We start from the raw sequence: 16,735 nt of genomic DNA, 5'->3' as shown, positions 1-16,735 counted from the left end.
TTGTTGCAACTTTGCGTCTCATACTGGGTGGAACTATACCGGCTAAATTATGTTCAGCATGCGCGCATTTCTGACAGACGAGGCAGGCGTACTCGATAGCTGAGTAGCATGTGCAGGTGCCGAAGTTCTTATTACTGTAGGATGGTTCCCCTGATTACTTTCAGTAAGTTTCCGCACGATGTTATGGTGGGCATGAACCTTTTGTTTGGTGTCCATGTAGTGTTTTTATATGTTTATATGTTTTTATATGTTTCAATTAGATCACTTACTTTCAGGTGAGCACTGATGATGACGAAAGTCATTGCAAAAATTTTATAATTATACACTTTCATACAAAAACCTCTTCGATTCATTCATTGAATAAGTGTATTCAGCTTCCCAAATCTATTTAATTAAAGGAATATTTTAGTAATTTACCTATGAAATGTCACACTAAAGAGACGCTTCATTTTTGTTTGCACTATTATTGAAACACACTAAAACAGAATACGAAAGAAGTGAACTCTACAAATACTGAATCACAACTAATACAGTTCGATTTATCTTACGATAAGTTTACCATACTTCAGTCGTCACTAGGCGACTTGAGTGGTTATTCCTTTGGTTTCTATTTCAATGAGTGAATACATACCTTGAGCTTCCTGATAGTATTTCCAGGTGGAATATTTACTTCCCAATCGTAGCTATCAGACAACGGACAGTCATTATGTTGTGATATAATTCCACATACATCTGCGCTATTCAGTTTTGGATTATTATCTATGAGATATCTGAAGGTTTCCTGAAAAACAAAGTTTCCAAATTATATAGTGATATAGTTGACGAAAATGTACCTTTTCGAAAGTGAAATAGATTTATTTTTCACAAAACTTTTTGAGGTTGTGATTGAAGTTTCAAATTATAAAAATGATGAATGTGCATTAAACTTGAATATAAGCCACAGAAAAAAAATCCATGGAGAGATGACAATCAGCTTCTAATGAATTCTACGTTCCTTTAACTCAACAATTTTAGCGAAAAATGGTGGAGAATGTTTTGTTGAAGAACACAATATGACACTAGATTTCATCACCTAGTTACTACTGACGATGTTGAATTCCAACAAGTATTCTGGAGTAGTGATGGTCAACTCGGTTTTATTATCAGAGTATTTTACTTCGACTCTGTAACCCGACGTACTATCTGGTTCATTATCTTTCGTTTTATGGAGAATTATTTACACACTTCAAGAGAATGAAACAGACAAAAATTAAACTAGTTGAGTTAATAAAAGACATCACCGTTGGTGGAATTAAATCGGATACCACTCACAGGATTTCTACACCATATACTGAATGGAAAGTAAAAATTTCACTTACATGGAACACTGGTGAACATCGATGTTTCGCCTTGAGATACTTGCGTATCTCAGTACCAATCTGAATAACATTCTAAGAAAAAACACACATTCATTCATAAATTACGATTTTCATGTCAGTGAATAAATGTGATCTACTTATGTTACCATGACATCGTAATGATATTTATTCACTTCTTTGATTAAATCTCAGCCAAAAGAAATCTTATTTGAATTGAAAGGATTATATTATTAGGAGTGACAAATTTCTCGAAAAGAAAGTTATTTTGCTTTCTACTACTTCATCTTGATACAAACAAATGTGATAATCTTCCAAAATAAGGAACGAAGCAATCAATTTTAAAAGAAGTAACAGACACAAACTGGAAAAAAACCCTCCTGATTGTGATTGAAAGTTTCTTCTGTGCATGATCTACACATCTATGGATGAAGAAAATTGATTGCTTTCTTTCTTTCTTTGAAATATCCCCACATTTTTGAATCAAGATGGAGTAGTAGAAAGCCATAAACTGTCTTTCCCAAAAGTTAGTCACTCCTGAAAGTATAACCTTTTCAATATAATTTTCAACTGATTATCAAATTAGAGAAGGTCAATCTTACTTGAGATCCTTTACTAATAAGCGTATGAATGTCTATTTACTGTCATCGTGATATAAGTAGATTTATTTGTCTCAATAATGTTACGAATGAAATGAGGGCTTCATCTTCTATTGTCATCCAGAATAATGCTGATGAGATAATAAAACAAGTGTCTCATTCCAAAATTTCGAATTCCGCCATTGAGGATGATATTGTTCCATATGAGTGGAATTGTATATGTTAGTCTTCCATTTTTATATTGAAAAATGGATAAAAAACATTTATTTTCATATAATTGAATGTTCATGTGAAAGTACTTGTTTTGGGAGTGAGTTTTCTTTCAGTTTCTGTCTGAAAGAACTTCTTTGCATAATCTACATATCTTTGTAAAGATGTGTAGATAATTTGCTTTCTTTCCTCTTTTGGAAGTTCATCACAATTTTTCAATATGAAGACGGAAAAATAATCCTGATTCCAATAAACTGATAAATGAAGCCGTTACTACGTACCAGGAGATCATCATGGACTTTGGAAATATTAAAATAGTATACAGATATGTCGTTGACAGGAATATTGAAGTGATGAAAAAATATTTTCTACTCACATTGCGCAGTTCCACAAAACCTTTACAGACCCGTTCGTTTTCCATTTGAAGGAGTAAACACAAATAATTCAATCCTTGACTGAATAGCTCATCTGATTGAATGTCTCTTCTCAACTTCATTATGAGGTCCACGAGGAGTTCACAAAGTGTACACACTTCAGTTTTCTCGAATGTACCGGTAGAAGAATGAAAATAATTAGGACTGTTATAATTCCGGACTGCTTCTTCAAAGTTTGCTGGTCGTTTTCCTGTACGTATATATTCCTCGAATGAAGTTTTGACATTCTGGTATCGGTCTGGAAGGTCAATAACAATAGTTGTGAATTTATTAATAATATCTTTATATCTATATCTAGTGAGACCAATTATGTCTGAAATATATGGGATTTTTTAATCAACAGCATTATTCGAAATTTGACTTTGGAATTGATATTTTCTTTTCTGCATCGATAAGTTTGTTGAGGGTTAATATGGGCATCAATATGTCTTGGCACAATCATATCGCTGAAATTGCAAATGCTGCTTCTCGAAAGCTTGAAACACTGTTCCGAAAACTATACACACCACATCAACTTTTGATGCTTTTTTAAGCTCAGATCAGACCTTTTTTGGGGTATTGTTCTCATGTATGGAGCTCTGTCTCCAAACATACCTGAAGTTGCTGAATTTCATCAAGAAAAGAGACATCCGCCTGATTGTAGACGCGAACATCACAAGCAACCTTGATAGTCTGGAATATCGAAGAAATGTTGGAGATTTGTCTCTCTTCTTTACAGGGTGTTTCAAATTCAATCCTCACCATTAGGATTTCGGAAACTAAGAGAAATAAGAAATTGGTTAAATTGGAGCAAATTTGCGCATTCACCTGATTAACAATATGCTGAAACTTCGGAAATAGGTTTTTAATTTTTTTCTGGCTTTATTTTTCGAAGGATTTCGAATTCTATACTGCCACTTTTTTGCTGCCACATAATGGTGTTTTCAGATTTGCTATCCAACGTTTCGTCTTCCGGCCACCATCATCAACTTTATTTTTTCTTACAGGCGCTACATTGAATTTTTTCTGTTTTGGAAAGAACCAGATTTTACCTTTTCAATGATGTATCTATCATAAGTTATCATCCATTTTCGAGAATGTCGTTCACTTCAGAAATGGTGAGAAATTCAAAATTGAACTTGCTTTCGATATTATTGAAGCGATTATTATCATAGTAGTGAAGTAGGTCACCGTCGGGCTCTTTATCAATAAAGACAGAGCAGAAGTAATCGTTAATTCCGTCCCTAGGTGACTAGGGATAGTAACTGGTGCTTCATTCAAAACGTGACGGTTGAGTTCTTTCCAAAGATGTTTGAAATTATTTTTACTGAGGACTCGATCATGGAATGCCTTTTTCTCGCGGCGAATTGCGGCTAAAGTAAAATTCCTGAGCTCTTTATAACGCTCCCAATCAGATAAGTAGGTAGTTCTTTTGTAGTAAGCCAACGCATCATCACGTTCTTCCATCATAACTGTTAGGTTATGTGTTAGGAATCACACGTTAAAAGGTAAGACCTCGTTAATCCTTAGCTCGCACAAGTTTCGACTTCTGAGGCTGGTTAACGGAAAAACAGATTTTAAACAGATTTTTTTTTAAACTCTTATAGGATATGTGAGCCATGGTGATTTAGGTTTGCTTACTCGTATTGTTCTGATTGGAGCATGGTTATCAAATAAAGCGAGCAGAACGTTATTGAAAAAATAAATGTTTTCATCGAGATCATTAATATGGTAAATATCATTGAGTGGTAAGTTATTCAAGTCCTCAAGGAATCTGTTGAGGATGAAATTCTTAAAATCTCTGAAGGTAATAAGTTTGGGGTCACGCTGAAGTTTTTCAATTTTCATTTTACAAAATACAAGGTTGTGGTCTGATATATTACTGGCATCAAGTAATCCGAAGGTGCTAATGAGACTGGGGTTAGATAGGAGAATGGGGTCTAACAATGAGAGCGATGTATCACATACCCTAGTGGGCTCGTTGATTATTTGCTTAAAGTCATAGGCATCAAAACATTTGCTGAGGATATTTTCGGGTTTGAGTACTTAGGTCAATGTTCAATGGTCAATTATCGCCTAGACAGATAATTTCGTCTACAGTGAGTATAATTTGCGAAAGGGACTCATCAACATCACTTATGAATTGATTAACGTTTCCAGTAGGTGGTCTGTATATATTACATATGGCTATTATACGATTGTTTACTTTGATCTGTATCCAAAGTTATTTAATATTCTCATCAAAAGTGAAAGGGAAATTATATCTAGAACATGAAATATTCTTATTGACATAAAGTGAAACACCTCCACCGCGAGATCTTGTTCTGTCAGACTTGAAAGGAGTATAGTCTGACATAGATAGTGTGTCATCCCTTAGGTCGTTAGAGCGCCATTTTTCAGTTATCGCCACAATGTCATAAAACTAAAAAAAATTAATTCTTATCATAATAATCTTTGACTTTGATGTTTCTAAATTTGATTTTCAATTCATTACACTCAATAACATTTTGTTATTGTGAAGTCATTGAATTTTTGACGAAAAATGGCTTTCAAGAATGAAGAAAAAAGAGATATAATACAATTTTATTATGATAGAAACAGTGTTAGGACATCGGAAATGTATTTTAACTTGTATCCCGAAAGACAACAACCACATCGAACTATGTTCAAGTGTATTGGATCAAAATCTAACCGAGTTTGGTCCATTTGAAAAGCTAATGAAAAATACGGAGGCAGAATCAACAATCAAAATTTGATAAATGAGGTGCCTACGAGGTAAATTAGACATTGTGTCGTTTTCAATGAAAATAAAACTTTGAACAAATAATAATAATCAACTAAAATGTAAAGGCAAAAGTAAATCACAGTAAATACTCAAAATGCTGACCTTGTTCATGATAACACAACTATGCCCTTCTTCGAATATTATTGACTGCACGATTAACTTTCCTCCTCTTCAATCTTCCGCACTCTCCAACAATGGTGTGTTGAAGGTCCTCAATATTTTGATATTTCCTCTGACCATGAACTCCATTTTTCAGTGTGTCCCATAAGAATGTATCCATAACACTTGAGTCTGGAAGCCTTGCTGGGCACCTCACCGGCCCATTGTTCCTTATCCATTTATCATCAATCCTTTCAATCCGGTTATTGGATACTCGTCTGATAGTGTGCGGTTGAGCACCATCATGTTGAAACCAGATGTTGCTATAGTAAGCCAAAGGTGAATCATCCAAATAGTCCTCGAAAACCGATATTAAAAACTGATGATAGGTTTCTCCATTCAGAGTTCCGTCAAATAAATGAGGACCTAAAATTTTATTTTGTGTAAATTTCTGCCCACATGTTAATACTGAATCGCATTTGAGGTCGAACTTTTCGGAACTGCCTGGGGTTGTTTATGCTCCAAATGTGTTCGTTGTTTCGGTTGAATATCCTACAATTCGTAAGTAAAAGTGCTTTCATCTCTCCAAATTACATTTTCCAGGAAAACAGGAAAATCAGGTCTTCTTATTAGCCAATTTCAAAATTCTAATCGCTTTTCGGGATCACCTAGATGCAATTTTTGAGATATGTGTATTTTGTAACATTTCAAACCGCATTTTCAAGATGTCTTCAAGCACTTGTATGACATATTCATTTCGGAGGAAATATGACTTGTAGATTATATGCAAATTATTGATTTTTATTGAAAAGGACAAATGTCTAACTTACCTCATAAATACCTCATTTATCGAATTTACCTGGTCCGTTCTGTCTCCGTATTTTTTCTTCGGCTTTGCAAATGAACCAAACTCGATGAGATTTTGAACCAATAACTTGAACATAATTCGATGCGGTTGTTGTCTTCCGGGATCAAGTTTTAAAAAAAAATCTGTTTAAAAATCTGTTTTTCCGTTAATCAGCTGTCGCCCCCATACGAACGACAACTGAAATTGAGAAACTTGTGCGAGCTAATGACTAACGAGGTATTACATTTCAACGTGTGATTCCTAACACGGTTTAAATACATTTCCGATATCCTAACACTGTTTCTATCGTATTTGTAAAAAATTTGTATCACTTTTTTCTCCATTCATGAAAGCCATTTTTCGTCAAAAATTCAATAACTCGTACAATAACAAAATGTCATTGAGTGTAATTGAAAGTCAAATTTAGAAACATCAAAGTCAATGCCTGATATGATAATAATTTTTTTAATATCTCCAATGTTTCGAAAAAAAAAAATAATTCATGATTAGCCTTCTGATTAGTAAATTAGTATATTAGTAAATTCTGGTTCTATTCAAAACAGAAAGAATACATTGAAGTGCCCATAAGAAGAAATAAAGAAATGATAATGGTTGCCGGAAGATGAAACGTCGGATAGAAAATATGAAAACATCATTATGTAGCAGAAAAAGTGGTAATATGAAAGTGCAATTCATTTTCGAATCCTTCGAAAAATAAAGCCAGAAAAAATAAAAACCATTTCCCGAAGTTTATATTTTTTCCGGATATCTCTGGATATAATCGGAATTTCAGAACTTAATCAACGGCATATTGTTAGTCAGGTGAATGCCCAACTTTGCCCATCTTCGTATCCCTCATAATTTCCGAGATCCCAATGGTTAGAATCCAATTTGAAACACCCTATAGATAGTTTCACAGGCTAACCACCCTGTGTGTAGCGATGATTTGTCTACCGATGACAACCTTGGCAATGACAACGGACGCTTTGAGTGGACATGTTGTGAAACACATCCGGAGCATGCCGCGTTTTTTTCGCCCAAAATCTTAGGAAATGAGTATCCTATCTTCGGTGGCAGGGCTATATAGCTCCTTCCCGGCCTGCTAACAAAGTGGTAGAAGTGACAGTTCTACCACCCGTTATCACGGCTGGAGAAGAGACTCGCATCATACTAGCAATGGAATCAATCAGAACACGCAGAACGCTCCACAGAATTAGGCCCCTAAAGCCACAAGAACTGGTTTGTTTGGTTGCGAAGGTTCATAGTGTTCTAACAGAAGAAGCTGATATCTGGCAAATCAACACTGCCGTGTATAGCGTCGTCCAATCGCTTTGCGAATCGGAAGGACGAAATCCCGGCCTTGGGATTCGGAAGATTGAACGACGTGTACACAAGATAGAGGCTAAGATCACGGCGGCGAGACAACACGCGTCTCGTATCCAATGTGTGATGGATTACAGGGCGGCAAACAGGCCCTTCACGCCCGCAGTACGCGAATAGCCGTCAACTACGAAGTATCCATCACACTTTAAGTTAAGGCGTGTTGCTGACCACCAAACAGCATCGCCTTGATAGGATACGAATGCTAGTGGCTGCTAAGGGCCGGTTTATCAATCGCCAGCTAACCTCATTTGACTAATGGTTTTGTCTTAGCTCCTAGTCAAACTGTTTTTCGTTATCATGTTACCATCAACTGGTAGCTAAAGTCTCAGTGACCGTAACAGTCGCTAGAAAGTGATAGTTTTTCATTTAAGCTGACAGTTATGTCGCAGAATATCAGTTCCGATATTCTGTGGTTATGTGGTCGCGCATGCGAAATTAGGTTATTTATGTTTTTTGTGATAATTTGAGAAATACTCATTGCAAGTAAAGGGTTAATTACTATAATTGTTTGATTGAAGAAGTTTTCCATTTGTTGAATGACGAAGATGAGGATATATTGGAGTTCAAAGAAGACCTTACATTGCTAATGAACGTAATGATGCTTTCAAAGAATTAGATGAGGTAGAGACTTACAGGTCCTGATGTAGAGGAATTAAAATCAAATTCAACTCTTTTCCAGGCCTCTTCTTTCTTCTTCCATGTGATAGCATCAGTTTTTTTTTGTTCTCAATGATAAATTTATAGGAATTGGCAATTTTTATTAGGAGTGATCTGTCTGTTTCGGTAAAATTGGATGTTCTTTTATTGCTCATTTTCGTTTTTCATATGCCCTCTCAACTCATATAGGTTATTATGTATAACTCATGAAATTTTTGTTAGCAGTTGTCATTTTTGAAAATCAATCCTCCAATAAAAACAAGCCCCTGAAATAGTCACTTATGCCAACCTTAGTTAACTAACAGTTATTAAACATTAGCATCAGTCAGGGTATGATAAACGATTTGAATAGTAACTGCAACATTGACTATCAGCTAAGCTTAGCTTCGAGGTAGCTAACAGGAGCATTTAACTACATATTGATAAACCGGCCCTAAGGAGACGAATATACACCGCAGTTTACCGAGTGTTCGAACGGATATATGAACAGAGAGGGTCGAAGAGAGGAGTCGCTGGATGTGAAGAGAACCTGCTCATCGATAGATGTGTAACGCAGGAGTCGATACAATTATAAGCGTAACCTTTCTATGACCTGGATCATTTACCGTAAGGCATACGCTCATGAGCTCATCTTGCATTTGCTCAGATGCAGATGAACAACTGATACCAATCTGGCGAACTCGCTTCACCATAACATCTGGTCAAGCCAGAGTCCAAACAGGGTGGGTCACTTTCTTGATTGTTCTGAGAAATAACCCTATTTTCGATTTTTTTGTTAAGGTACCTAAAAAAAATGTTTTAAGTTATTTTTCAGCTCCATCGAAGCAGAGATTGATGACTAAGTCGAATTTAGAATGAAAGTATTGATTTAAAAATGTCCATTGTCCATACTAATTATACTGTATACAAAAAATTATTCAAAAATGACAATAAAAAGTAGACACGGAATAAAAAAAATGAACTTTTTTCTCGAGCCTGGCACCAACCTCAAAAATTTGTAGGTTCCTGTTTTGTTTCGAATCTACTTTTGTTTTGTTGGTTAATTTCGTGTGTCGTTTTCGGTGAGTTCAAGACACTGAAGCGAACAGAGATGGAAAAATATTATTTCATAACTTTGAGTTCATTTATTTTTGAAGTCGATTAAATTTTTCCTTAATGTTTTTCGATTTCGAATTCAATTTCAAGTGAGCTAGTACCAGATGACCAGACAAGCTGTTCATTGATTTTTAATTTGCGGATTTGTAACACGAGGCCAGCTATTTTTCCTACTTGCACTATAATTCAACCAATATTTGAGAAGACTTTTTTACATACATCCATATCTCTCAGTGATATAAAGTTATCAAAATTGAAATCGGATATAATTATGAATTTTCTACATCAAAATATTAACTTTGTTGCAGCTCCTGGATTTCAGTCAGGTCGTTTTGAAAGAAGGATTTTCATTCCAAAATAGATCTTTGTGATAATGAAACTTTTGTTATTCTTCAATTTTGAACTAAAAAACGAATGGTTATTTCCGATTCGTGGTCAGAGTTCCCAAATGACTACATTAATGAAATTGAAATTTCAACGGAGTATAAAAATGTTACCAAGAAATGTGTCTTCATCAGTTTTATAACTGGAAGGGAGCCTGTGACAATCGTTTCGAGGGTAGATTCGATAAAAAGGAAAATACGTAAATTGAATTTAAAAAAAAAGGTCAACTCCGTTCCATAATACGGAATTCTTAGAATTGACATAGACCTTTCGCCCAATTCTCAGAACATCTTATATAGTTCGTTCTGAAGTTGATAATGCTTCTGTCATCTGATGTTCATATATAAACAATCTCTTGAATCTGTTCAGAACAAATTCTTACGTACCACTGCCTTCAAATTGGGTCGTATACTTTTTCTTTTACCAGAACCAATCTTTAATCATGTTCAATAGAAAATCAACTTGCACAAAATGAAGTAATATTTTTGTTCAGACTCATCTCTGGTGAAAACGGGTGTCCAGAGCTTCGAGTAATATTTGTTCCAAAATTAAGCAAAGAGACATTAGGAATGATAATACTATTTCTCTGATTTGCACCACACAAATTTCATCAGTTCGGACTTTCCTTGTCTAATATGGAAGTCCGAACTAATGAAATACAGCATGAATCATTATCGACCACCTTTGAACAAACCATACAAATTTATTCATATAACTGTCTACTATCTAGACTTCCGAGAGTGGCGAACAAATCTAATTTAAATTTTTTTGGTATTTTTATAAAAACACTTTAAAAAATCACTATCAACCAGCATTCTTGCTGGACGATATTATTAATACAATCATAAAACCATTGGCCCACTTGGTTAACATGTCTTTTAAATATAGCGCCTTTCCGAATGTTCTACAAACAGGAAAAATGGTTGCTCTTAGAGATTTCTCTTTATTAGAAAGAACAGTACCTTACAGCTTTCCAAAAATATTCGAATATGCTTTCCTTAATAGGTTATTACCATTCTCAAATAGATATCAGGTGCTTAGTGAAAAACAACATGGTTTCCGTTCAGGAATGTCATATAAAATCATAGATATGATTGGCGGAGGCGACTGTCCTGCTGCAATATTTTGTGATTTGAGTAGGGATTCGATTGTGTCATGACATGCTCCTATCAATATTGGAAACATATAGTTTGCGAGGTTCAGCATATGAATGGATTCATCATTTTTAAAGAATCGAAAACAAATAGTCACCTTTATACGTGGTGGAATTACTGAAATTATTGAATCTGAGACTGGGAGTTTGACTATAGGCGTTCCACAAGGCTCACTATTGGGGCCCATACTTTTTAATTTGTACGTGAATCATCTGGATCACATTATTGAAACAGAACATTATACTGCATATGCAGATGATTTCTCATTAATCGTTTCCGATTCAGATACAAAAATCATAGAAAAAATAAAGTGATGATACCATAAATGAAGTAGCAAGATTCTTCAATGGATGTGATTTTTTTTTCAAAGTTGATAAAACACAAATTATAAGGATTCATAATCGTCAAAAAAATTTAGCTAATCTGCAGATTCTCATAGAAAACACAGTTCTGACTAATTCTCACGAAGCGGCAAACATTTTGGAAATTCATCTAGATGAATTCTCGAACTGGAAACCTCAATATTAACAATTAATCACGAAATTGAGTTCAATGAAATATATGTTTGCCAACCATCGTACTGTTTTGGATACACATCAGCTCCTAAATTCGTACTATGCCCGAATTGAATCCCAGCTAAAATATGGTATTTGTTTCTGGGGCAATTCAACTAATGCACGCGATATTTTCACTATTCAAAAACAAAGTGTGAGATTTGATTTCGAAATTCCGAAAATGGGTTCATGCCAAAATATTTATAAAAGTTTCAATATACTGACAGTCCCTTGTTTATACATATATGACATATGTTTATACGTTTTCCAGAACACACATGAATTTCTGCCCAAAATGGATATACACGCAGGGCCCCCGCTAACATATGTGCAAAGTGTGCAATGCACACGGGCGCCATCCTTTAGGGGCGCCAAAATCTAGGGTCAAAAATTGCAATAATTTTCAAAAAAAAAACAAAAATTAATTTTAAAATAAAAGTTGAGAAATTGAATAGTATTAGGTATAAATACACACGAAATTTTATTAGTATATCATCCAGTTACTGCCGATTCCTATGTTGCGAGAACATGTTCAGGCGGTGATTTTTCCTGTTTAGACATGAGCAATTCCCGGAGCGCTATAAAAGAGATGATGCATCGCCAGAGGCGTTTTTAAACCGGTTAGTTCAGTGGACCGTGCAACAAGTGCATAAAAATAAGTAATCCTAATAATTATTACATTTAAAGTTATTTTTATTTTGTCAAGTGTTGTGTTGTATAATATTTTGTTAACTGCTTTTTTTCTAAAAAATAACATGCTGAATACCTGCTGACTCCAATTTCAACGGTTTGATTTTTTATAAATTGGTAAGTGGTCCCTACTTTAATTTATACCTACTATCAACATTAACCCTTTATAGGATACTGGTTATAATTATTTTTTGTTCACCCAAATATCTTTTTATTAATTGAAATGTCATGTACAGGGTTTTTGACTATATTTACGTGCTTCCTAGAGCCTTCATTATGTCAGATGGAAAAAAATGTTTTGAGCAGAAGTTGTAGATTTTTTTCCTATATTATCTTTTGAAGTTATAAGATGAAAACAAAATCGCATCAAAAATGAAAAAAATATAGGCAGCATCCACATTAAGAAAACACCCTGTATATTATGCGCTAAAATAAAAGCCCTTTTTTCTCTGATTTGAAAAATGTATATGTTGATATCATTTGGGCATTTGGCTGAGCTGTTTTTAAATTTTTAAGTTATATTAGCTTAAATAAATTGCAGAGAAAGCCATGGAAACAATTAGAAAAAATATAATTTATTTTCAATAGTCCAAATAGCAAACAAATATAAGCATAAAACAATTTTTTTCTATCTGACATAATAAAGGCTCTAGGAGCACATAAATATAGTCAAAAAGTCAAAGACCCTGTACGAGTTTAAAAAAAATATTGGTTTTTTATTAATGACTCGCTTAGTTTTTATGCTATCGATCTTTTTAAAAAACCATTTTGTAGGTTTTTTTAAGGGCTATAAGATCAAATTAGTTTAATACTTTTTCTGCCTTTATTTTTGAAAGGGTTTAAGTGAATGGGCTCGAACAAATTGCTTTTTACTTAAGTACGTTAAATTTGTTTTCATTACCTGATGATACTGACCTCTTAAGTATTTTACAATATATATTTGGAAACAATTCAATCTCCACCCTTCCAAACTTAAACATTTCACTAAGAATTCTTCTGACATTGCCTGTATCTGTAGCGTCTGGCGAGCGATCTTTTTCAAAGTTAAAAATCATTGAAAATTATTCAAGATCGACAACGCTTCAAGAAAGATTATCTGGGCTAGCGATATTAGCGGAAAATATCGCTGCTACAATAGCTATTTTGTATTTTTCTGTCGTACCTAGCTATCATTTTTGATTTTATTACGAAGTTACCTAGGTATTTTTTATCAGAAGTATCTGCATATTGCATATTTTTTAAAATATCTAGACATTATGTAGACATAAGGCAATATTTCTGTTATTTGTTCGTAAAAAAGATGTGATTTTTAGTTTCGGGTTATTTTTTAGTATTTATAAACAACGTGTCTGTATCGTATTAGTAAAGTACATGCTTTAAAATGAGTGTGAACAAGAATTTATTTCAATTCATTTTGTTATGATTTTATTCTGTTTGTTTCATTTTGATATTTTAGTCTACAAATGAATATGACTTCTAAAGTTCAGTTTTTTGCTTTATTGCAAGCACCTACCTACCTTCAAAAAATAAATAAAAAAACATGATCCAAAATGCCTTAAGGGGCGCCAAAATCCTTTTTTGCACACAGGCGCCAGTAGCCCTCACGGGGGCCCTGTATACACGAACATAAAACGAGACAAAAAAGTAATATGAGAATAAAAAGACAAGGCTGAATATTTCCTCATGTGCTCCTAATGTATTAGGCCTAAAAATGTTTAACATTCTTCCAAAGGAAATAAGGTCTTGTGACTCCGTACTACTCTTCAGAAGAAGACTTAAATTGTTTTTAACAATTCATTTTATAATATAAATGGATTTTTATTATGTGATAACGCATGAAACACATATATTTGTATTTTAATGAACATTTCATTGTATGTTTACAATTTCCTAAATTTGTATTCAAACAAACTCACTATTCCTCTACATGAAGGAGTGAACCCGTTGTCAACAGCCTTAAACAAAAAAATATTTACCTTTTCGATTTTCTACTATTTCACATGAAGCGACAGTGTACCATAACATCCAACAAAAAAATGTTATTCTTGACCTCATTTTCACTACGAGTTGATACTATTTCGCATGGACCCTTTAAATAGTTTGGTGATATTATTCGATATGAGGAGATTATCTCTACACTTGTACTTTGGTATAGATCTCCTGACACTCTCATCTAATGGCTCGTAACAATTAAATAGTAATCATAGATTTTGCGAAAGTGTTTCATACTTTAGGAAAATCAAACTTTACTACATGAGAGTACCGTAACCATTTGTGAATAGGGAAAAACAAAAAAACGGCATATGGAATAATGTGAAAAAATGTATTTCATTAGCCCCGACTTTCATTGTCTAATATAATATAATATATATATATATATATATATATATATATATATATATATATATATATATATATATATATATATATATATATATATTGATTTGAAATCCCTGAAAAAATCTATAAAAAATGAAAAGATTAGCTTGAAAATAACAATTGATTTGAGCAAAAAACCTGAAATTACTATGAAATAAAGTACAAGCAACAATCAAAAATTATTAACAAGAAATGGAAATTTAAAATTAAAAGATTCCAAGCCAATTTACTTCACGACGTTTTGATTGTAAGTATCTACAACCGTCTTCGGGTGATGACTTGATTGTGGATACTAACAATCGAAACGTCGTAAGGTAACTTGGCTTGGAATCTTCTAATTTTGGATTTTTAGTTTTTGTTAATAATTTTTCATTTCCAGCTTATGGTAATAGTTCAATTTTTTATTGTTGCTTTTATTTCATTTAATTGTAATTTAATGTTTTTTTTGGTCCAATAGAATTGCTATTTTTCAGCTAATCTTTTATATTTTATAGATTCTTTCAGGGATTTCAAATCAATTTATATCATATCAGACAATTGAAGTCCGAACTAATGAAATGCACCACGAAACATTGTCAGCCACATTCAAACAAACGTGAAAAAATGTATCTTTTGATTATAACTCAAAATTATACTGGTTATATGTTTTATGCTGATTACAAAATTTTGAATAGTTTTTAAGAACGACTTTAACATGTTGTGAAATTGTTGTTGTTGTTGTATTTATTCGTCTTTCAGATCATTATGATATTAGACATGTCAATAATAAAAATAACAATAAATAACCATAAATATAAATAAATAAACATATACCTATCAAATAAAACAGGCACTATACAAAACACTACAAGCGACATACTGATGCAAATTTTAAAATCATAGAGCTTCATAAATATAGATACAGGGTAAAGGTAATATTTTATATTTTGAAAACAAAGCTCTACAGCTAGATCTCGTTGTAATATCAAATATGATTCTCATGATTCTTTTTTGTAGAATGAATTCACGTCTTGCGTCAGTGGAAGTACCCACATTAGTATATTTTGAGCCATGTGAGAATAGGCCAAAGAATAATAGACCATTTTGATACCATCTAAGTCAAGCAACTCTTTGAGCTGGCTTATTGCAAATATTGCCTGGTTCAATTTTTTACAAACATGATCAATGTGAGGCTCCCAAGACAAGGCTTTATCTGAGTACATACCTAGGAGTTTGGCTGTATCAGATAGTTGGACGTTTTTAAGATTAAATGTCTTTCTCAACGAGAAACCCAAGTGAATTATTTTATTTGCATACAGTTTCAATTGGTTTCTGTCACACCAAGAAACCATAGCGTCCATGACTGAGTTTATATTGAATTCCAACTCATCTATTGTGCTACCAGACACTGATATGGTAGTGTCATCTGCGAACATTACGGTGTAACCATGTTTGATATATTTCGGGAGATCATTTATATGTATATTGAAAATAGCAGCGGTCCTAACATTGAACCTTGTGGTACACCAAGCATAATATCTTGAATATGTGATGCATAGTCACAACCATTTTTCTGTCAGATAAGAATGACAATCCATTCAAGTAAGAATCCTCTGATACCAATGTTGTACAATTTACTGATCATAATTTCATTTCTTACTAAATCAAATGCTTTCGCTAGATCAAATAAGATTGAGACTGCATACTTTCCCTTATCAATGTTATTTTAAATGAACTCAAATTTACTAGCAATAGCTGTTTCAACCGATCTAGCTTTTCTGAACCCATGTTGTTGATCAGATAAGATTTTGTATTCTTCAAGGAATAGGACAATTCTATTTGCAACTATTTTTTCTAGTAGTTTTGATGGCACACTTAATAATGAAATTTGCCGATAGTTGTCAATATCAACTTGGGAACCTTTTTTAATTATTGGTATAACCTTTGCAGTTTTCCAGACTTCAGGAAAAACTCCCTCAAATATTTATTCATTTATGAGCTTCACTAGAATGCCCGATACTCTTCAGAGCTTTCACTGTTATATCATCAAATCCACTCGATGATTTTTTTTTTAAATTATTCATCGTCCTTAGTATCTCAGGTTCCAACACTTCCTCGAAAAAAATAGAGTTTTCATTGAAATCAGCGACGG

At 33.5% G+C, this 16,735-nt stretch overlaps 1 protein-coding gene across 1 annotated transcript in view; it reads right to left on the bottom strand.

Annotated features, from left to right (window-relative positions):
• The window catches only part of LOC111509293 (sphingomyelin phosphodiesterase 1-like), a 40,162-nt gene extending 25,804 nt beyond the window's left edge, over positions 1-14,358 (bottom strand). Inside the window, exons 1-3 of the mRNA XM_074170243.1 lie at positions 14,202-14,358; positions 2,541-2,836; positions 632-781 (exon numbers count right to left, since the gene is read on the bottom strand). Coding sequence (XP_074026344.1) covers positions 632-781; positions 2,541-2,836; positions 14,202-14,280 — 525 coding nt within the window. The 5' untranslated portion in view covers positions 14,281-14,358. The remainder of the gene's footprint in view (positions 1-631; positions 782-2,540; positions 2,837-14,201) is intronic.
• Between the last annotated feature and the right edge of the window lie 2,377 nt (positions 14,359-16,735).

The sequence above is a fragment of the Leptinotarsa decemlineata genome, unplaced genomic scaffold, assembly GCF_025532065.1.
Source record: "Leptinotarsa decemlineata unplaced genomic scaffold, Ldec_3_MD MMD2_P_RNA_scaffold_7, whole genome shotgun sequence".
In the NCBI taxonomy this organism is placed as follows: domain Eukaryota; kingdom Metazoa; phylum Arthropoda; class Insecta; order Coleoptera; family Chrysomelidae; genus Leptinotarsa; species Leptinotarsa decemlineata.
The sequence above is the reverse complement of the archived record's forward strand: the minus strand, read 5'-3'. Positions and strand labels throughout refer to the sequence as shown.